This window comes from Oculina patagonica, chromosome 2 (genome assembly GCF_052425735.1).
Source record: "Oculina patagonica isolate OP01 chromosome 2, crgOcupat, whole genome shotgun sequence".
In the NCBI taxonomy this organism is placed as follows: domain Eukaryota; kingdom Metazoa; phylum Cnidaria; class Anthozoa; order Scleractinia; family Oculinidae; genus Oculina; species Oculina patagonica.
The window spans coordinates 5,834,640-5,856,698 of NC_135759.1; the positions used below are offsets into that span (position 1 = coordinate 5,834,640).

Consider the following 22,059-nt stretch of genomic DNA (forward strand, 5'->3'; position numbering starts at 1 on the left):
AACAAATATCATTTTCAGTTTTTTGAAAAAAATGCTTGTTATTTTAAGGGAAACAAATGTATGATTGGTGTATTTTTGAAGTAATGAAGTGCTTTTTTAATGGGTCGTAGAAAAAATATTCGGTGAGCTGCATAATTAACTTGGCAACCTTTTGTCTTAAGTTTTGGTGAAAAGAAAACAAGAATTTTTATTATGAAGATATAAACAAACGGAAAGCAAATTAAAACAATGAAAAAAGATTTAACATTCAATAAATCTTTGAAACATTGCCACGTTTCTTGAAGTTGAAGTTAAATTTGGAACTAAATCATGGCGCCGGCGAAAGATTTTTGAGTTACAAAGCTTTTAAAAATGTTAAGTAACGAATGGAAGCTTTGAAAGTATTAATTACAAATGTGCTTAATAAATATTCATCGAGCAAATATGATTTTGAGAGGTTGGAAACCTTTTACTATTGGATATAAATGGTGTGAAGTCGCAACAAAAGATTTGCGCGCCATTCAAACGGCCGACGTCTCTGGCCGGTTCAAAACTATCGATTCTTTCGCTCTGGACGCCCTTTAAAACTTAAAAATTGATTATGAAAAAGGAGACAAAACGCTTGCTAGTCCGTGGAACATTTTTCCTGCTATATTTAGTCATGGGAATGGTGGTTTTTAGACAGCTCGAATCACACAATGAACAAGCCGGTATGCTAAAAGCGAAGCAAGCCGTTGATCACATGCTGATAAAGTACAACATAAGCCACGATGAGATGAAAGAATTCGTTGCTATAATCACCGAGGCGGAGAGTTGGGGATATACGAGTGGATGGCTGGAAAAATGGAGTTTCACTGGATCGTTATTTTTTTCTGGAACTGTAATTACAACTATTGGTAAGTCGTTCTTCACGCTGGGGTGAATTTTTTTGGTTTTGTTTTGATTTTGTCATTTTTCGCGAATTTCACATAATGATTACAAACAAAATTATAACAAGATCTAGAACATAAAATTAATAAAATTCTTTCGTATTTTACGGTATCAAGCCAGAAAATATATTGATGTTGTCGCAATATAATAAATTGAGCAATTTTCGACTAAATTTTTATTCAGTTTTGATAAGACGCCCACCACAATGTAGCCGGGCGCTTCATTTACTAAAACTCTAAACGCCGGTAAAACAACGCCTAAATTACTTGCTCATTTTTTTTCCTGAGGGAATAAAATAATCGTTAATATGACGCTTCACGGAAAGCCAATATGTTCAGCTACTTGCTTAATTATCGAAGAAACGAAGGATTTAGCTTGTAAATGGTACGCCTTTTGTCAAATGGTGATTAAGTTTTGTGGATATTTGAATAAACATTTCCTTCACGTATGAATAAAATCTTTTGAGCATCGTAAACCGATTATTAATTTTGGGAGTATAGTAGCGCCACAAAAAGCACTGTGAAACTCGATTTGAAATTATTTACCAAGTGTTTAAGAAGTTAGTTGAAGAAAATTTTCTGTTGCGTTTGTTGGTGAGGGAAATTCAGTCAAGATTAAATCGCGCACGTGGCACTTTCTTGTAGTAAACGGCGACGGCCAACGAAATGTCAATAAAAACAACAAAAAGCATAAATTAGCGTCGTAATAGCGACAAAATATTGCGTGCAAAACAGCAGGTGTATTGTTTAAATATCAATTGAGTTTAAAACATTGAGCATTAATTATTTTAAGTTTCCTCTTTAAAATGTGACTATCCTTTGATCTACATTTTCTTCATAAACTGGCTCCCTTCTGAAGATTTTTTAAAAAAATTCGTCAGTGACTCTGTTAAGAATTTTGTTATTCTTAACGTTTTCTTCGTCGATGTTAATTTTTATGACCGGTTTTAATCATATACACATGATTTTTAATTAACATTCTGCATCTTCAAAATTGTAAGACATGAACCCTCAATAGGGAAAGATTTTGACAGGTTAAAATATATCGCATTTATATCAATAAAACAATACAAAAAGGCAAATAACATTTCTTTCGGTTTCATTTTCAGCCAGTTACAATTTTAAGAATCCAAGAGCGATTATTTGCTGTAAATTTAACGCACGTTGATTAACTGAAATAAAATTTAAACAGTTAAGGCAGATTCAGACGCAAGACATAACGATATTCACACATGTTAAAAGCATAATTATCATATTTTAACGTCAACGCGCTCTCTAATTGGCTGCGTAATCACCAGTGAGTGAACAATTACATGTTCTTTTAATAAAAGAAAAAGGCAATAAAACAGCTGTTCTAGCATTGAGTTAGACACACTTGTAGAGTTGGCTTAGCAGTTACGAAGCTAGCCTGGCACTATACTAGCCCAAGGTCCAATACGAATCCGTAACTGTTCAATCGTTTAAGGCCGGCTTAACAATTTTCGTTCAAATCGCACGGAATATAAATAAATAAATAAATAAATAAAAAAGTTATCTTTATTTAGACACGGTACTGTTTAAAGCTAGAAGTTTGTGGGACAGTTTATTCCTGATCGAATTGGAATTTGGAAGTTTTGACTTTTTTATGGAAGGAGGACAACGAGAGAACCCGGAGAAAAACGCTCAAAGCAAGGATGAGAACCAGCAGCAAACTCACCCCCCCCCCCGCCTCACTCAACACCACCTTCCCCCCCCCCCCTTATTATGTGGAGTCCGGGAATCGAACACGGGCTGGACCATCTCCGCTCCTCTTTACCCTTTGCCAACGAGCCTAATCTTTGATAATTTCGACACCCCCAACCGTAACAATAACCCTGGAAAAAAGTGGGAGGCGCGGTGGCCTAATGGTTTAGATGCACTGGACTGGACTCCGGATTGAGCGATCCGGGTTCGAGCACATGACTTAGCGTCATGGTATTTTGTTCTTGGGCAGGACACTTCACTATCACGGTGCTTTTCTCCACCCAGTTGTACAAATGGGTACCGGCGAATTTAATGCTGGGATGTAACACTGACAACGGGACTACCATCCCATCCAGGGGGAGTAGAAATACTCCTAGTGTCGCTTCATGCTACTGAAGGCGGAATAAGCTCCGGCCTGATGGGCCATAAGGGTCGAACGCAGACGTTACCTTTTTGACTTACCTAGAAAAAAATAGTGGTCTTATTTCCATTCTCTTTTCACTATAAATCGTATTTTTGCATTAATTTACTGCATTTTCTCCACTCTCAAACAGGTTACGGACACTTTGCCCCCAGAACCTTGCCTGGTCGCCTCTTTTGTATGGTTTACGCCTTATTTGGTATACCTATCACGTGGCTAATGCTGACGTCACTGGGTAGAAAAATCGTGGAGCACATCGGGATGTCGTTACAAAATAGGGAATGCAAACCGGAAAACAAGTTGTACAACCTGTTATGCCTGCTTGTTGCCACACTGTTGGCATTTTTCGTAATGATGGTTATTGCATTGGTAGGAATGTTCGCCGAAAACTGGACATTCTTCGAGGGAATATATTTTGCTTTCATAAGTTTAACTACAATAGGATTTGGGGACTATGTCCCAATGCATCCGAACTTTGATCCTGAGGATGTTGAACGCTCCTCTTTCTCAATATCTCTGTTTGTGTTATTTTGCTTTTTGTTGTTTTCGTTTGGACTTGCTGTGAACACCAGCGTGTTGCTATCAATACGGAAAATAATGGAGGATAAAACGATCTTTGGTTTTCAATCGTTATATAATAGCGAGAGTACTAGTGATGAGGAAGAAGACATTGAAGAAGAGGTTACCAGAGAAACAAGTGAATGATATTGACGATCTGAAGAAAATAATGTTCGGCAAAGACGGAGCTGACGGAGAGAGTCAGAGCAAAAGAAGATTACCAGAGAAAGTTTGATCAGGAGAAGAAATCCTAGAGAGCACATAGTATACCAGGAGCAGAATTTAAACAGAGTATAACAAGAAAAAGCTATCAAAAAGAGAAATACCATGAGAGCACAAATGGGAGATCATAACTAAGTGCTTTCAGTGCCCATTTTGCGACAGTTAAGAAATAGGTTCATCCAGCACATTACAAATTTCAAAATGCCAAAACGAAGCACTCTATCAATACGAAAATTTTCATGGAGTTTAATGTTTTTAATGGCTGGAATATGTGAAACGAAAAGCTATGTAGGATTGAATAAAAATAGCTAAATACATACCTTTGTCACATTTCTGCCAAACATACAACATTTCATGTAAGTTGGTTTAATATAACAAAGCCAATGTTCTTTCTTTGATAATTTCGTGAATGCGCTACCTAGAACATTCTCGTCCGCAGAGCCGCTTGTCCCTCTTAGCCGGCTGAGCCTGGGGCACGAGGAATAAGTTACTTAATCTGGATGTTCCACAACGAAAATGTAAATTTGGCAGATAAAATCAACCGTTTAAAATTCCCTTTAAGGGCTTTTACTACGGTTGATTTGATTGCTAGATTTAAATTCTCTTTGTTAAAAATCAAGCCAATCAAATAATGTGTTCCCAGAGCCAATTGTTCGTGGTGCCTCAGGCTCAGCTGGCTAAGAGGGACGTGGCTCTGGGGACCATTCTCGTCCCCATAGCCCTTTCGTTTCTCTTAGCCGGCTGGGCCTTGGCACGCGCAAACGAGGGGCTCTAGGGACACAGAATTTTCAGTCATAGATTCCAGGACTTCCGGTCTTTATGTATGCAGTCATGACGTTTCAAAAGAATGTATGAGAGAGTCGTTACGTTTTCGACTTCCGTTTAGGAAATATCTGTTCCAAACAGCCAATCAAAAAAATTCGAATTAATTCAAAAATCCTATGTCCCCAGAGCCCTTCGTTTTCTCGTGCCAAGCCGGCTAAGAGAAACGAAAGGGCTATGGGGACGAGAATGAGAAGTACTTTGACGATTGAAAGGAATCTGGGAACGAGGTTGGTCTCGACCCAGACCGCTGAGTCGGTGATCTACCGCTCTAACAGGGTTATTGTTGTAATGTTTGTGACTTAAAAAAACACTTCTGCATGATTTTGGCTTGTTGCCGCTGAAGCTTTTAGAAGTGTCTGGAGCCTCATATCAACTTACATTTAATATACGATTTGTTTTTGACAGCTAACCTTGGTTATATAGGCTAAGGTCGATTTTAGCATATCAGTAAAATGAAATTAAAAGTCCCCCTTGGCGATCAGTTAATGGTCTCTCTGTAATGATAAATAATTATTTTTAAAATAAGTTTGATGTCAATACATCTTTGTCTGTGAAAAAGTTTATAGCTTCCTTGTACTTTGTTGGAGTTCCTTTCTAGATAAATCTTTCCAAGTAAATTTTCGTGTGAAATAAACCAAAAAAATTTGAACAAAATACGTGTTTTAGTTTCCACTGGCTATCTTGTCCAATGCTGAAAATGTTATCATGTATTTAAAGTTTTTGTTTTATTTTGGCATTTTATGCGCCAGAATGTCTAACGAGATATTTGCCTTCCTGTCTTTTGATTTAGGAAAGATATTTTTCCTTCAGTATTTATATAGTACCATGGGAAAATAATTTAAGAACAACAATGCCTTCAATATTTTTCTAGAAATCATTATAAATCTTCTTGGTTTACAGGCCACTATTTCTGAGTTTACGAGACAGTGGACAAATATTTTAGGTATGCATGAAAACCGCTGTTCTTTTCATGTTTACTTGATCAACAAAATGTTACTCTCAAAACGCTTTTTGAAGCACTTTAAATACACTTATCAAAGTAATGTAGTGTACATTTAATAATTTATTTTTACTACAAACAGGTGTGTTCAAAGAACACTGAAACTTCTCGATGGTAAAGTGATATTTGCGTTAATCAAAACAAATGTGACCGCCCTCAAATGTTGTTGACGTCAAGCCAATTTTGCATAATTTTTCAGTACCATTAGAAGCTGTATGTTACCTCCTTGATAAACGAGGAGTGTTGTTTAACAAAAACCTGTGTGTGCTATTTTATAAATACACTGGATGCTTTTCAGTATTGTTGTGTATTGTTGTGTTACCCAATCATATATGATAAGTAGCTGTCAGGTCGTAGGTCGTAAAAAATTGGTGTGTACATATAACGTAAAACCCTTTTGGGGCATCAGAAAGTTTACTTTTTACGCCGGAAGCCTTAGCAGAAATAATGCTAGTCCGCCACAGCTATTACCAACCCACCCCACCCCCTCCCCTCTCACCCTCCTCCTTCAGTATTTTTCAGTTTAAATAAACTGGCACCCATGCATGAACCTGTGAGGAGAGGGGCACTAAGGGAGTAAAATCTGTTGACCAAGAACATAACACAACGCTAGGCCTGGGCTCAAAAGCACTAACTACTGAAAAAGCAGTTGGGGTAAACATTCTTTCCAAATTAAAAAGCTTAAGTTTTGTCATAAAAAATAAATAAACAAATCACTTTTCAATGTATTTAGCACTGCTGTGCTAATTGAGGACACTGTAAATAGTGAAACAACTATTATAAATCGAACAGAAACTTATTATTAAAAATCCCAACTGCCAGGAGGCTGGCCAGTTGGCTATATACAAAGCGTGAAGGAGTTGAATTCGGGACTACGAGAAGACAAATTCATCTAGTGGCAGAGTGTAGGATTTGAACCTGGGACCTCCAGATTGCAAGTCCAGCGCCCTAAGTAACCACTAGGTCACCCTGCCTCCATTGAGATCCATAGAAGTTATTTCTTCGCGATCATTAAATTTCATAGCGAGTATTTGGCAAAACGTACTAAAATAGACTAAACTCGGCCTTGACAAAGTTCCTTTGAGGAAGTTTCAAAAGTATTGTTGTGTTACCCAATCATATATAAGTTGGGTGGGTGTCAGTTATAAATGGTATTGAAAAAATAACAAATAAATGTATAAATGTGTGATAAATAAACTGATTGTGTAATCTGTTCAAAAATAAACTGTATTTGCGTCAGTTCATAAATATACTGCGTGTATGAAAGTAAATAGAATAACCTGGGTGGGTGTTAGCCTTTCACCTAATGAACTTTTTTTATTTCAAAGATTAATTTATGCCATTAATTAATGCGAACAAAACGAAACTCCTAATTATCGGTTCTTCGTGGGCAGCAAAAATAAATTCAATTACAGCTTTCGACTTTCCTTTTCCCTTCAATCTATGATCTAAATTCGTTTATGTGTTATCCGATTTGATAAAATTAAAGCAAAAATAATAATTTAGAAAACAAGGAAAACATGGTTGATTTTTATGTAAAAGCTCAAAAACCCGGAAAGACGAGATGTCGATCAGATTGATTTTGTCGACAAAATTTTCTAAAGATTAAAAGTAGAAAGATCTTACAATTGTCGTGTTAATTGCTTGGCAAATTGCTGAATGGCTTGGATTCTACCTGAGAACTGTTTCCTGTTTTTGGTGATTTTCCAAGTCATTCAGCGAAGAAAATGGAAACATTCATCGAATGACGAAAGGGTCTTTAAAATGGCTTTTAAAATCTAAAACCACATAAATCACGATAAAGCCGCGATAAATTGTGGTATCAGATAGTTATCTCTGAGTGACAGATCGACCGAAGCTGGCCCAAATGATACCAAAATTGTGATTCTTATTCTGAATTGAGTAACAATGTAAACGATTCCGCAAAACAACTTTTAAACTCGCTGAATTCTTCATTAGACAGGAATATATGACTTTCAACGCAACTTTTAATGTGTTGGGGCTAACCCGAACAAAAACCACATGTAACATATCAATTTAGGAAAACCCTAAGGACATTGTATAAAATTTACTTTTGCAATGGGTTGAAAATGGCGTTTTATGGCTTTAGAGCGTCATAAACAACGCTTTGTCTTTAACAACTGTGCTTTCCCACTGATTTCCCAGAGCCGCAGCGGAAAACCCTTAAACTCTCCATTCTGCCTTTCACAGGCTGTTCCTGTTTTAAGCTTGAACGGAAAATAACATACTTATTATGACCTGAATTGCGCTTTTTTTATTGTAAGAAAACACGAATGAATGGTCAATATCTGCGCTGGGAAAATTGAAAAGTTGTTGTGAGATTTGAGTGGGTAGCAAGCGCATGCGTAATGGATGAAGTCCTCCAGTTCCGATAACCGGTAATTTGGTGCTCCTACGCAAAGTCATATAACGGCATAAGTTTGGTTCATTGTATATGAAAATTTCCTGCGAGCAATCGAATACAAGGGCCTTGACGACCCCATAGGTAGCTTAATTACCTCAAAACACGTATGAAAGAATGGCCTTGCAAAACTAAGGAAACGTCAGGAAATTAGTTACAAAAAAGGCAGATGTTTAGAAAGATTTACGACCTACAAGACGCCTAAAACTCGAATATAATACAACGCCAGATCGAACCGGTGTACAATCTACTCAAAGTATGATAAAACGTAGTATTAGCAACCGAAGCGAGCTTTAATCAGTCGTGGCGGGAAAATATGTGGATCGCGGAAGGCTCGCGAAATCTGGTCATCCAACTATCAATATTTTTGGTTTACATATTTTTGGGAGCCGTCGTTTTTCAAGCGTTGGAGTCACACAACGAAGAAGAAGAACGAGAAGCGATGCTCACGGCGCGAGACCAATTCCAGAAAAAGTACAACATTTCGCAAGATGATCTGAAAATTTTCATCAACAAAATCGAAGAGATTGTTGACCACGGTTTCAGTCAACACTGGGTGAAAAGATGGACAATTCTTGGGTCGTTGTTTTTCGCGGGAACCGTTGTTACTACGATAGGTAAGTCTATTATTATTGTAAATTTTTTTTTTCCTGGAGAAGTTTTTAATTCATCAAATATTTCACTCTAGAACTCGAGCAAGTACAAGTTCGATTAAAACTAATGAAATTGTCATTTTTAAAAACGTACACTTTTATAATACCACTAAATTTAAAGATTATTCTCATTTGGCATCAACGTTACACCTTTAAATTGCGAAAATTACGCTTCTTTCTGCTCCTTGAAAATTCATTTACTTTCCATTGACCTATGTCTACAGCTATTTATTCATAAGACTCCCCTTGTAATGGGTTTCTAACAGAGATGAAAACCTATTTTAGTGACTTGTTGGCATATTCTAAGTGGGGTTCCATTTGTATTATGATGAATTTAAAAAGAAATATTCATCGTTAAGTCGGTTGTTCATTTTGTAGATGTCAAACACAGAGGTAGTTTTTTTTAGATCTCCGCAGGAACAAAGAGACAGGAGATATTAAATTGCAAACTACCAAAACTAGTTCGTTTATAGGAGGCATGTTATATAATATATGCAACAACAGTTCCAAAGTTGATCAGTTCAGACGAGATATTTCATTTTTTTTTAATTACTTAGGGAAACATATCATCAAATAAGCTCATATTCCAGTCTGGAAAATTATTTATCTAGGAATACTAAAGGAAAACTTTCAATTAAATTGAACGGTGTTTACTAAAAGCATTTTAGAATTTGAAAAAGGACACGTGGAAATGTTTATATTTCTAAATTTTCAACTTTGGTCCCCATTCTAAAAGTACTATAAATGTTTTTTATTTACTATCACAAAAAAATCCTTGATGATGTTTGTGAAAAAACATAAAAATCTTGATGACTCAAACGTTCGCAAACTCTTCTATTTCCATAAATTTATGTGGTGATGAATTAAAATAATGAAATCAATCTTGCATCCACCATATTGTGACAAAATTGAAGATTTTTCCTATAAATGTCATAAATTTTATTCAGTCGAAGCTAATAATTCAGTTTCCCCCTATAGATTTACTACTGCACAAAGATCTGTCAATGATTTTGACAGAAAAATCTTGCCAATGCGTTTACCCCGAGAATCGACTGATTTATATATACGAATTCGATGTTTAGTATATTTAGATATAAGAACAAATTTATATTAGATTTCCAGTCTTAACGAGGATCTCGCTAAAGTCAAGTATTTTCTCCTAGCAGCAATTTCTAGATTCAATTGAAAACATTTTGCGTTGAATCTAGAAGTGGTCTCATTGCCCGAAACGGGATAGTTTTGCCCAGAGCCTGCTTATATTCTTCAACGAAAAAAGGAGAATTATTTCGCCTCCGATCACTTGTAATTTCATCCGGTCTTAACTGCGTGGCTCTCAACTTTCACGTCGAATTTGGGACATTTTTCAGAATACGATGTTCTGGTCATTTGGCAATTTTCAGTTAATTTCACTCAGACACTTCGATTTGCCCAAAGTACAAACACTAGCGTGTGTATTTCGGTGCATATACATATTAATGTATTTTTTGTTTATTTCACTAAAAGCAATTAAATTCGTTTGACATTCGAGGAAAGATTTTAAAAAGAATTTTACATTTTAATTGACTTAAATGGTATTTGGATTTTCGGTAAGTAGATTTTCTACCAAAACACTGTGCCTTTCCTTTTTTGGTCATTTTGATTTCTCACTTTAAATGCAGCGATATCGAGCAACATGAAACATGTAACAAACATTTTAACTTTGATTTAAAATACAATCACCCTGTCATTTTGCAATTAAAGCAAATATATCATCAACAACAACGTTTGACGAGAGCTTTGTTTAGTCGTCGGTTCGAGTTAATTCGAAATTTTCTTAATCGGCTTGAGGCCGATTTGATCATTTCCATATATTGAATATACGAAAAAAGAAAAACTTGAAAACAAAGGCCAACAAACATTCGAAGAAATTGCCTTCGGTTTTTGTTCAATAATCAAACAAAGAATAAGACAAAGGTGGAAAATTGTACTATTTCCACGATTGAGCCTATATAAAGGCATATTTCCTTTAAAAAAAAACAAAAGCATCTGTGATTTACCCCGTTTGTTGTGTTTAAAATACTCCAGGTGTTTTTCGGCAAAGTTGAACCCCGCCAAGATCATTTTTCATGGCTATAAAAACGCCACTTTTGCGTGGGATCTAAATGTCAAAGCAAACATGAAAATGGTAAAATATGCATCAAAGTTTTCTCATTTTGTAGTCCAAGTTTATGTCTTGTGTTCTGAATGAATAAAAAAAAACTCAATTGAATGATGACCACCGCTGTTTCCTTCATGCGGGCGCGTAAGGCTTGTTCGTTACTTAAGGTAAACGAATTGAATATTAAGATACTTTCTTCAGTAAAGAGCAAATATATATGTAATTCTTTCTTTGCTGGAGTTTGTTCGCATCGAACAAGACATTATATAGTTTTGAAACCCAGAGTAACAAAAGCGCGGCAATTCGCAAACACAATCAATATTTCAATGTAGCAAACTAAGTAGTCACCATAAATCAAAACAGCGCAAAAAATACTACATTGCTCTCATTTGCGGAAACATTTCTTTGGTGGGAAAAGCTTAGCTTTTCCAACAGTTTAATGTTACAATTTTTACTATAGTTGAAGTAGCCACAAAATCCAACCTTTGACATTGGCCAGAATATTCTTGGTTTAAAGGAGAATGTTTGAACTCTGTTTCTACTTCACTTGAGCGATTGTGCTGAAAGCGGCCCCAGTTTTTTTATTATAGGCCTACAGATCCAACAAATCAAACAAATCAGACAACAGTTAGAGAAAGCAGGAAGCCCTGGAGACGAAATTGCTTAGGTATTCAAATAAAAGATGGCAACCAGTCGAATCCGAAGTGGCGCCATCTTGAATTTGAGAGGATCCTGGTGACGAAACTGGTCCTCGCGTTTAAGTTTACCTTTTTTAAATTTCATTTTCCCTCATTAAAAAATAAAATCCTTTACAGTAGAGATGGCTTCTGTAAAGGAAATGTGCTTTTTAAACTTACCGTCATTATTTTCAACTGGGCTTATTTTCAGGAAGGGCTTATACGTGGAATTATTTTCGAAATTTGCAGTTTCAAAACTGAAATTTGATCATCTTTCAAAACTGCAAATGAGGTTTTTCTTTAAGAGCTATAACTAAATATAAGTCCATTGTCTTATATTCGGGAGGGTGTATTTTGACAAGATGTTTACGTTTGAGATTTTGGAAGCTGTTTTCTTGGAGGGTGAAAATGTTCACAATTGTAGGTAACTTTATCTTTTCAATATTATTGTAACTGTTTATTCCTTTATCCCTAGGCTATGGTCACGTGACCCCTTGTACAGATGGAGGTCGCATATTCTGCGTCTTTTACGCCTTGGTTGGAATACCGCTGACCTGGCTCCTGTTATCAACGCTGGCGCAGCAAATTAACGATTGGATCGGCCGAGCGCTCAGATGCTGCTACGAACGGGTCCTTCATCAAAAACCCGCGGGAATCGGGATCAAGTCCGCAGCCATTACACTAGCGCTGAGCGCGTTGATGGTTTTAATCATTGCTTTATTCGGGTGCTACCTGGAGGGCTGGCGATATCTAGACGGGGTTTATTTCGGGTTTATAACGCTCACGACGATTGGTTTTGGGGATTTTGTTCCGCTGCACCCGTCCCCTAATCGAGATGCTGATGGTTACACGTGGCACGTGATTATGTTTACCATCATGAGTATTCTGTACTTTACTGTCGGATTGGCCATCGTTTCTAGTGTCTTGATGTCAATCAGAAACGCCATGGAAGAGAGGTCGTTGGCAGGATTCCAAATGCTCAAAGACACTGGAGACGAGTAAGACCCAGTCTCCATCGTCAGAACAGGGTCAAGGCACCCCGGGACTCCTGGGAAGCCAGCATGAAGTTTCGAACTCTGAGAAATGCTGCCTGTTAAGATCTGTATATCTTCTTAGTAATAAAACAACCATTAACTGTCAAACTCTCCTACTGTCATTAAAACGTTACCAACTGTTTTGTCTTCACACGTTATGTTGTATCTTACTCATTTGTAACTGTACATGTTGTTTAACTAATTCGATGACAAAAGAAAGCATCGTCAAAGAGCCATAGCTTTCAAGGGAGCTCAAACTTTGGAAACATTTCTCACATAAACGCCAGGTTATGAGAAACTTTAAGAATTAAAAAATATACGCTCCCGACGTTTATCTGAAGTCGGGCGTTTGTTTGACTCTTTAATTGAGCGATATACATCGATCAATAGTGCACTAGGTTCCTTAAACACTACGCTAGGCCAGTTCAATTTTTTTTACCAGTTTGTGATTTTAAAGCTAGAGGTGCTATGGACATACTACCGATCTGTAAAAGGGTTAGGGTTTTAGTACTGGTCGGTACACTCCTGTCAAACGTTCCTAGCAGTACTCCCGGGAGGAGTTTTCCCGGGAGGAGTTTACCGTCTCTCGAGAATACATTGGTCAAAAAACTTCCTGACTTCCTTTTTTATTATATACATACTGAGATTTACTCACTGAAAAGCCGCTAAGTAAATTTTCGTTCGCAAACCGATGTAAACTAATCAAATGGCGCGTATCGCTTTTTTCACGTGTTAGGAAAATGATACGTCCAATCAGAAGCCGCGTATCATGTTTTTTCACGTGTGAGACGTATCAAGTTGAAAGATTTCATTCAAGGCTGGCGGCGTTTCGCACACAAGCCATTTCTTGGCGTAGCTAAAACTGACTATTTTTTTTTTTTACAATTATCATTCCAACGTTTACCTTGAAACTCTCTCGGTATTCCTAAGAAAAACAAAAGTGAAAGCGTCGAAGGAACAACCAAAAGGCAAAGTTTGAGCGAAAATCTATTGTCAGTTCTGTCGTTTCATTCCCTAAAATTATTACATGTTTCCTGCAGTTTCCATTTGTTCACATTCATGCACAATGGATACCAATTAAGTTACTTACTTTTTGTTACCTTTCTCGTGCCTGCTACTGTGGCGTGATGCCAACTTGCCTTTAGTTCTTAACAAACTTCATATGTTTTATTACTCGTCGCGCACAATAAACTCTGACGTCATAAAACGCGTCATTGTGACGACACTAATTGCCATATTTATTAATCATCACAATCAATTTTTAGGTTCATTTTGAGAAAAGGAAAACGGTTATATATAAAGTGCGTCCATTCCGCGTGTTTATTTATCTTTTTCTTCGCCAGCAATTTAATATATGTCATTGATTCTTTTCATCAGAGACATTTCTACGAACAGTTAACCACACAGCTAATGATATGTCTAGTTTAGCAACCAAAACAAGCTATAATCAGTCGTGGAGGAAAAATATGTGGATCGCAATAGCCTCGCGACAACTGGTAATCCAAATAGCAATATTTTTGGTTTACATGTTATTGGGAGCTGTCGTTTTTCAAGCGTTAGAGTCACGCAACGAAGAAGAAGAAAGAGAAGCGATGCTATCGGCGCGAAACCACTTCCAGAAAAAATACAACATTTCGCAAGATGACCTGAAAGTTTTCATCAACAAAATCGAAGAAATTGTTGACCACGGTTTCAGTCAACATTGGGTGAAAAGATGGACAATTCTTGGATCATTCTTTTTTGCGGGAACCGTTGTTACCACCATAGGTAAGTAAATTGTAATTTTAGCAGGACATCTTTGTACATTTTCTAAAGAAGTCACGTGTCGCTAATAGAACTAAAACAAGTACAAGGTCGATTAAAAACAGTGAATTTTTCATTATCGAAGATGTCGGGAAGCGGCTATAAAAAGCTACAGGCTCTGGCGACGAGGTTGATTCGTAAGCCCCGGCTTAACGATCAAACATTTTTGTCCAACATCGTGTTCGTCGCACACAACATGGGGTGGCTAAACAAGCAAACATTTGCTCGTGAAGCAAAGTATTGGGGAAAATGTTTGATCCAGATCAAACATGGGAAAACATTTAAATGCAGTGTTGAGAGACGCGGCTAAACGGACAAACTTGCCTTTCCAACATGATGTTGGGCGAAAATGTTTAATCATTTAGCCGGGGCTTTAGTACTCAAATCCAAGATGGCAACCAGTCGGATCCAAGGGTCCGTCATCTTGAATTTGAGAAGATCTTGGTGACATTATCATGTTTTGGTTTATATTTTAAATTTTCACTCTCCACTGCTTTTAAAAATAAACCCTTTTCAGTGGAGATGGACTTTTTTCTTTTTACCTTTTCATTAAAGGTTTATTCTTTAACCTAAGGCTTTGGTCACGTGGCCCCTTGTACAGATGGAGGCCGCATATTCTGCGTCGTGTACGCCTTGTTTGGAATACCGCTGACTTGGATCCTGTTATCAACTCTGGCACAGCACATTAATGTTTGGATCGGCCGAGCGCTCAGATGCTTCTACGAACGGGTTCTTCATCAAAAACCCGCGGGAATCGGGATCAAGTCCGCAGCCATTACACTAGCGCTGAGTGTGTTGATGGTTTTAATCATTGCCTTATTCGGCTGCTACCTGGAGGGCTGGCGATATCTAGACGGGGTTTATTTCGGGTTTATAACGCTCACGACGATTGGTTTTGGTGATTTTGTCCCGCTGCACCCGTCACCTAATCGAGATGCTGATGGATACACGTGGCACGTGATTATGTTTACCATCATGAGTATTCTGTACTTCACTGTCGGATTGGCCATCGTTTCTAGTGTCTTGATGTCAATCAGAAACGCCATGGAAGAGAGGTTGTTGGCAGGATTCCAAGTGCTCAAGGACACTGGAGATGAGTAAGGGCCAGTCTCTATCGTCAGAACATGGACGAGGTACCACCAGGACTCCTGGATGCCAGTAGGAAGTTTCGAACTCTGAGAAGTGTTGCCTGTTAAGATCTGTACAGCTTCTCAGTAATAAAACAACCATAAACTGTCAATCGCTTCAACTGACAATAAAACGTATCAGCAGTTATTCACACCGTAATATTGTATCTTACTCATTTGTATCTGTCGTTACTAAATCGACGATAAAAGAGAGCTTTGTTTTAAAGCTATAACTTTCAAAGATGCTCCAACTTAGCGCAATTTTCCAATTCATTTCCATTTACGCGTAATTTTTCACGGTTAACATATTTTACGGCTAACGGTTAAAAATTTCCAATTTTAACGACTAACGGCTAAATTATTGGCCGTTTTACGGCTAACGGTTAACCCGCATGAGACCCTCATAGATCGGTCGATACATATCGACATAGCCGTCGACATATCCTTGTATTAGTCATGCTTTCAGCAAACGCCGTTTCATTTCCAAGCCTTTTGGATGCAGAACTGGAAAGATATATTGAGTCTCTGGAAATCCGGGTCCCTTAGTATCTGCGTTTATTTTTAACTCCAATATCAGTGTTCAGCTCTATGAACCCTGGCAAGCTCCTCTGAATATGACTCATCTGACCAAAAACTGATTACATCAAACGAGGTATCACTGTTATTTCCTTTTCACACGTTTACATTTTACACTACTAAAATGCACTCCTTTTTTTGTGCAATTAAAATTCAGCTATGAGGGAGTCCCTGGCATTAGACAGCTAAAAGTTTTGTTGTCAACTCGTTTGTATACACAGGAAGTCACTTGGTTTGCTGTTCAGTTTTTATTAACATATAAACGAATTTAATATATTAAATATAACATTTTAATACGTTTTTGATACAAAAGATACGGATCTGTTTTGAACTGGATCCATTCTGGATATCTTTCATTTCTTTAGGATAAAATTTATATTAAGGTAAAGTTTTTACCAAACAAAAGTCAAGAAATTCCATTAGTATTTTTCACTGAATAACGCTTTTCAGCACAATCCCCTCCCTCCCCTAACGTTTTACCGCTAGATTTTTATCTTTAACGTTGAAAACACAAAAATTCCCAATATTCTGGTGAGAAGTCTAAGGCATGTTATTAACTATTTGGGTGAATGAATTGAAATGGATGAGTTTTCTGTCTGGTGTTATTTGCGCTAGCTAACTATTATAAAATACATCCAAAAAAAAGTTGAACTATACATAATCTATTATGTACCCCTATAAAACCTCCTATGAATTAAAGCAGTAAACGTTTGCTCAAGAAATAAATAAAACATCATAGACTACTGAGTGAAAGTTCTATATTCTTAATTACTCGTAGTCATTATGATCAAGAAAAATTATGTGCAACTCGCCTACGTGCACATAAATAATCTGCATATTACGTTGCAACTTTTAAAGTCTCTAAAATAGGTATTCTACTAATGTTCCTTGCTGTGTATCAGCTATGAATACCCTAACTACAATACTATGGTCTAATAAAACTTTTATAAGAAATATATATCTTTGTAGGATCAGAAATTTCCAATAGACGGCGTGTTACGAAATTTGAAACAGACATCGTTTGGAAATGTTATTCCTATATATGTGAAAACAAGTGGTTTTAGTCCAATATTGGGTTACTTTTATAAGGAAAAATAATATAAGATTAAAATTAAGAAAAGGTAGCGCTAGTAACATGGACAAAGATCGATTTCTTTTTGTGACACGCCGCCCCCCGTAACACTGAGGGGAGGGAGACCGATGGGGTATTTTTGAATTCCGCCTTCCCTTGTTCACGATTGGGTGACCGTTAAATATCGGTGATTATTGGAACCACAACATTTCTTGTCACGGCTAAAGGTACTCGATGGATGACTTGTGGTATTTGGTAAAATACTGGTTCCTCCATCTCGAATTCATCAGACCTGGAATTTTAAGAAGAATATCCACGAAAATTACAGTATCTGGCAAATTACGTGTAATTCTTGGCATGCTCATATGTAAAAGTTAGCATAGGATCTTCTAGCAGTATACTAGTTTATGTTATAAGATAACATGATAAGATTAAACTTGAACTGATTTAAAAAGCAAGGAAGTCAAGACAGTTTTTTAAAAGGACAGGAAACATTTATTATAGTTCTGGGAGTACGGTATGCGGGAAATACAAGTACTTTGTTTTTATTTATCACTTTATTGTGTCTCATCAAATATTAAAGGTGCACTTTTTATGCACAAAATTGCCTTTTAATTGAACTCGATACCTCAAATTTATAGCTCCCTAAAGCAGAAGAACAAAAAAAATGACAAAAGTTTAGTTTAAGTTGTAGTTGTTTATATTTGAAAGATTTTGCAAAGGGAAAGTGCCCTTCAAACTTACCGTTAATAATTAGTCCAGCTCGTTGATTCTGGGGGAGAATCTGGAGACGATGAAGGTTTTTTCCTGTTTATTTTAGAAAATTTATAAGAAAATGTTTATATTTTATTGGTTTACTGCCTTAACTATCTTTAAAGGTACAAGAAAAGCTATTTTATTTATGCATGTTTTTTAAAGCTTGAAGCTTTGCATTCTTTTGAGTGGTCTATTTGTCTGAGAATTGAGTGAGTTTTAAGTGGTACAATGATTTCATTCTTGTCATTGTACGTTTGTAAATTGATTGTTTTAAAGATCAATGAGATTTCGATTGCTTTTAAAATGGTTGTTACGTTACAATATTGTATAAAAGGCAGAAAAAATTAAATGTAGTTTTTTGAGTTTTTCTGCTCCATCATAACTTAGAAAGTAGTTTAAAAAACTTAGATTTTGCGTGTTTGAATCCATGATGTGCTTGGCTTTTCTATTTAATCACTTGTTTATTTACTCGTTTTTCAAGTTTATTAGCTTTCTTATTTAACTGTTTGCTTTAATGTTACACTTTTTTAAACAAACTTACTAATTGTTCCTTTATTTTTTTAATGTTTACTTGTTGAAGGAAAAATGCATGCAAAGGATCGGAACACTGATTTGGTTAACCCTGGGCTCAACACGAACATGGTATTCAGAAATAGAAGCTAAAGTTATTGTATATTTGCTGTAGTTTCTGTTTGCTCAAGCTCATACACAAAGAGAAACCAACCAAGTAACTTTAGTTTTTGTGGGAAATGGTAGTTTGTTTTGTTAAGAACAAGTGACAATCATTTGACCCTGAACAGTGACCTAAGTTTCCTCCAGTTCTTCACAAACAATGCTTTATCGCTTGTACTCCTCTCGCGCTAAACATCTGACGTCATAAAAACCGCTATTGTGACGTAACGGATTGCTATATTTGTCGGCCACACGATCAAGTAAACGTTTCGAAAAAGGAAAAAGGTTTTTACGCGCTGCTATTTCTCGGAATTTACCAATCCCTCTTTTTGAACATTTCTCTAAACAGAAAAGAGTTTTTAAAGCGCAAGCCTCTGTCACAACAAATAACTTTTCCTGGGAACCCCTTTCAGAATTTTTCGGATTATTATCGTTCAATCATACTATAGTACCAGCTCCCGTCGAGTAAATTCTCAATCATGATATTCCGACTATCTGGAAAAGGTAGATGTTGTTCTGATTGAATTTCTTTTCTCAATACCTACCATGAAAACTTTTTCTTGTTCAACTTTGGAAACTTGTCAAACAGCCTTAGGGGGACCCCGTAGTTTGATGTACTTTCCTCAGAGTAAAAATCTTCTCCAGTCTTTGCTCGCCGCAAATGTTTAGCCAGACGCACGCAAAGGATGATGGTGATGACGGAGAACATTGCTATGACACCAAGGCATAGCCACAAGGCATTCTGGAAAGAAAAAGCAAATTAGACTTAATAAACCTACTACCAGTACATAGAGGATATTATACGGTGGCGAGAAGATATGAATTTCATATCTTTCACTTCGGCGGCTGGAATTTCTTAAATAACTCTCCTTTGGTCTACTTTGCAAGAAACTCCTTGAATTGTTTTAAGTCATGTGAAGTTTCCTTCTTCATGTTTGTATTTTTTTATTTTTTTTTATTTTGGCGTAAAATGACGTCATCGATATCCTTGCTAGTGAGGACATGGAAAATACGCCACTACGGTCCTGGATGTAATTTTGTATGAATTTTATCAGTGGTCAATTTTCCAGTAAAACACTTGCGTCTGTGATAAATTGGATTATTTTTTATTTTTGATTGTCCGGATTTTAATCTAGCCAATCAAATCAACCGTTTCAAACTCTCGTATAACAAAGGGATTTTAAAACCGTTCACTTGATTGGCTGTTTCTTTTGTTTAAATCCAGCCAATCAATTTATTGTCCTCAGAGCCACTTGTTTCTCGTTGACAGGCCTCGCCGGCTAAGAGGGACAAGCGGTTCATGGGACGAAAATGCAAATTTAGAAGACGTTATACTCACCACTAGGCTCACAGCGTTATCACACACGTCAGATATTAATACGTCATAGACATTCCTGATTGGATGACAATCTCCCACTTCATTTCGAAGCTAGAGAGAACGTCACAAAATACAAAATGGCGTTAGGTTAAAGAACGAGAAAGTTTTATCCCGGATATTTCAATTTCCCGACTAAAAGTTAAAATATACTTTAGCACATCATATGCTGATGTATGTACCTTATTGTTACGTCATTACCTTATCAATAGTGTCTTCCAAATATTGATCCATCCAACCGAGTGTACGACCCAAAGACTTTTTTCCCGCCTGTTATGAAATAAAAAGGATTGCTTTATTTTAGCCTTAACGCTTCATTCATGCAGCAAATAATTATTCTTGGTCGTCAAAAGATCGTCTGATTAGTTCTTTGTGGCTAGTACTCTGATCTGGCTATTTTTAGACAATTGAGGCCAAACAAGTTTCACAATTAATGTTCACTAAACTGAACATTAGCAATCTAATACTTCGGAAGTCTTTGAAAGACTTCAAGTCAACTACGGAAAATTTCGTTTAAACTTTCAAAAGAAGAGTTATATGCACTTCTACGGAGTACAATTTGGGATTAATTGTACTGCACTCGTCCAATCATAATCCAGTCATTTTGTGGAAGGTACTATAATATTTGAAATAATCACTTTGATTAAACGGTCCTTTTAAGCATGAATGAGATTTTATTATTAAATTAAATTAGTAAATAGATATGGAAAATGTCAAAAGTAGCGCTTTCAGTATTTGTTAGGAAGAAAACAGCAACAGACACCAATTTCTAGGTGTTGTGATCACCATCAACCTAAACCAAAATATCCCAAAGATAATAAACAGTATCTTCACCACAGCACGCCTAACGCTAACGGACAATTATTTCCAAAATACTAAGTATCACTTGAAACTTGAACAGATAATGAGACAAGAAAATTAGTGCTTCTAAATTACAAACCTCATTAGCCAGAACTAAACCATCGCTTTCTAGGATAAGTCTAAGTCTTTCGCGTAGAAGATCAATCTTGTTGGCTTCGTTCTTGAAGAAGTAAAAACGAAAACACGAGAAGAATTACCAGGAGCGATCAAAAATAACATTACGTCGGCGTTGTACGTTATATCTCCAAGCACAATTTTATAAACATTGAATACATAAGCGTAAAACCACTTTTGAAACATCCTAAAATAGGAAGTCTCAGAAGTCGTCTAACCTTTATGAAACAGTGTTTCCTCGATTAGCCACATTTTCCTTGCTTTCCGCTTATTTAGCCACCCAGGAAACACGACAAGGAACAATGTTTCGCAGCAATGTTTCTTAGTAAAGCCAGGCCTTTAGTGAAGTAACTTTAAATATTCTCCAATTACAAGTTACGAAGAACCAAGTAAAGAAATGATTTTGCCTACCAAAACATTCATGTTTTTCGACATCAAGAGCTGCGTTTTCTCGGTCAGCTCACCCTAAAGGAAATAAAATAAACAACAAATGATAAAATAATATTTAACAGATGGTCAGACAACGTTTTACGAAGCATTGAATTGAATTGTTTTCTTACCACCAGTGGCTGTGATATTAAAATTGTATCATCGTTCAAGTTATTCAAGGCGTCTTTCGTCGAACGCAATTTTCCTGCAATTGCTGTAGACACCTGGAAGAGACAAAAAATTACTTGTATTCTTTGAAAGCTATTTTAATTTCGTAAAGATAACTAATATAAGGCTACATTAAAGGTTGTTGTGGAGGAAATATTTCGTTAATTTGTGTAGCGTCTATTTAGTAATACACGTGCGAAGTGGAATACCATAAAAACCCTAAATAGTTGGCATTTAGTCCAGTGCTTAGTTTTAACTTGTTTGAATTTTTTCTCTCTTATGATTTCCTTTCTGTCCCTTTTTTTTTTACACGATTACTTTTTTTTTTTATTAAACGACGCGGCGTTTTTTAAATTTTCACGTTCCAGCGGATTAATTCGAGGGCGGCGTTTATACAAGGGTGGCGTTTATTTAAAATTCGATTTATTTCTTGAAAAGAATAGCATGGTTACTGAACATTTAAACCATCAAAAACTGGAACATGTTGTACTGCTTGTCTCAAAAGTCATTTTCAATATGTTAAAACA

General features: G+C 36.5%; 3 protein-coding genes across 5 annotated transcripts in view; 2 read left to right on the forward strand and 1 right to left on the reverse strand.

Annotated features, from left to right (window-relative positions):
• The first annotated feature begins 580 nt into the window (after positions 1-580).
• Positions 581-13,659, forward strand: LOC144642121 (uncharacterized). Its single transcript, XM_078501112.1, has 4 exons — positions 581-875; positions 3,185-3,754; positions 8,351-8,695; positions 12,021-13,659. Exons 1-4 carry the CDS (start codon positions 581-583, stop codon positions 12,545-12,547), a joined length of 1,737 nt encoding a protein of 578 aa, XP_078357238.1. The 3' UTR covers positions 12,548-13,659.
• A 183-nt stretch (positions 13,660-13,842) lies between these two features.
• LOC144641741 (potassium channel subfamily K member 15-like) lies at positions 13,843-15,682 on the forward strand. 2 transcript variants are annotated; one of them, XM_078500772.1, is made up of 3 exons: positions 13,843-13,880; positions 13,957-14,346; positions 14,957-15,682. In XM_078500772.1, exons 2-3 carry the CDS (start codon positions 13,995-13,997, stop codon positions 15,481-15,483), a joined length of 879 nt encoding a protein of 292 aa, XP_078356898.1. In that variant the 5' UTR covers positions 13,843-13,880; positions 13,957-13,994; the 3' UTR covers positions 15,484-15,682. The 2 variants fall into 2 exon arrangements, with proteins under 2 accessions (XP_078356898.1, XP_078356897.1); XM_078500771.1 differs by having other exon boundaries at positions 13,849-14,346.
• Positions 15,683-15,804: 122 nt separating this feature from the next.
• LOC144642768 (prominin-2-like) overlaps positions 15,805-22,059 on the reverse strand; it is a 28,384-nt gene continuing 22,129 nt past the window's right edge. The window contains exons 18-25 of one of the 2 annotated variants that reach the window (XM_078501832.1): positions 21,496-21,588; positions 21,347-21,400; positions 20,901-20,981; positions 20,162-20,230; positions 19,925-20,014; positions 19,131-19,327; positions 17,902-17,964; positions 17,324-17,449 (exon numbers count right to left, since the gene is read on the reverse strand). In XM_078501832.1, coding sequence (XP_078357958.1) covers positions 17,904-17,964; positions 19,131-19,327; positions 19,925-20,014; positions 20,162-20,230; positions 20,901-20,981; positions 21,347-21,400; positions 21,496-21,588 — 645 coding nt within the window. In that variant the 3' untranslated portion in view covers positions 17,324-17,449; positions 17,902-17,903. Of the gene's footprint in view, positions 17,450-17,901; positions 17,965-19,130; positions 19,328-19,924; positions 20,015-20,161; positions 20,231-20,900; positions 20,982-21,346; positions 21,401-21,495; positions 21,589-22,059 lie in introns of both variants that reach the window. The other variant, XM_078501831.1, reaches the window with a different exon arrangement.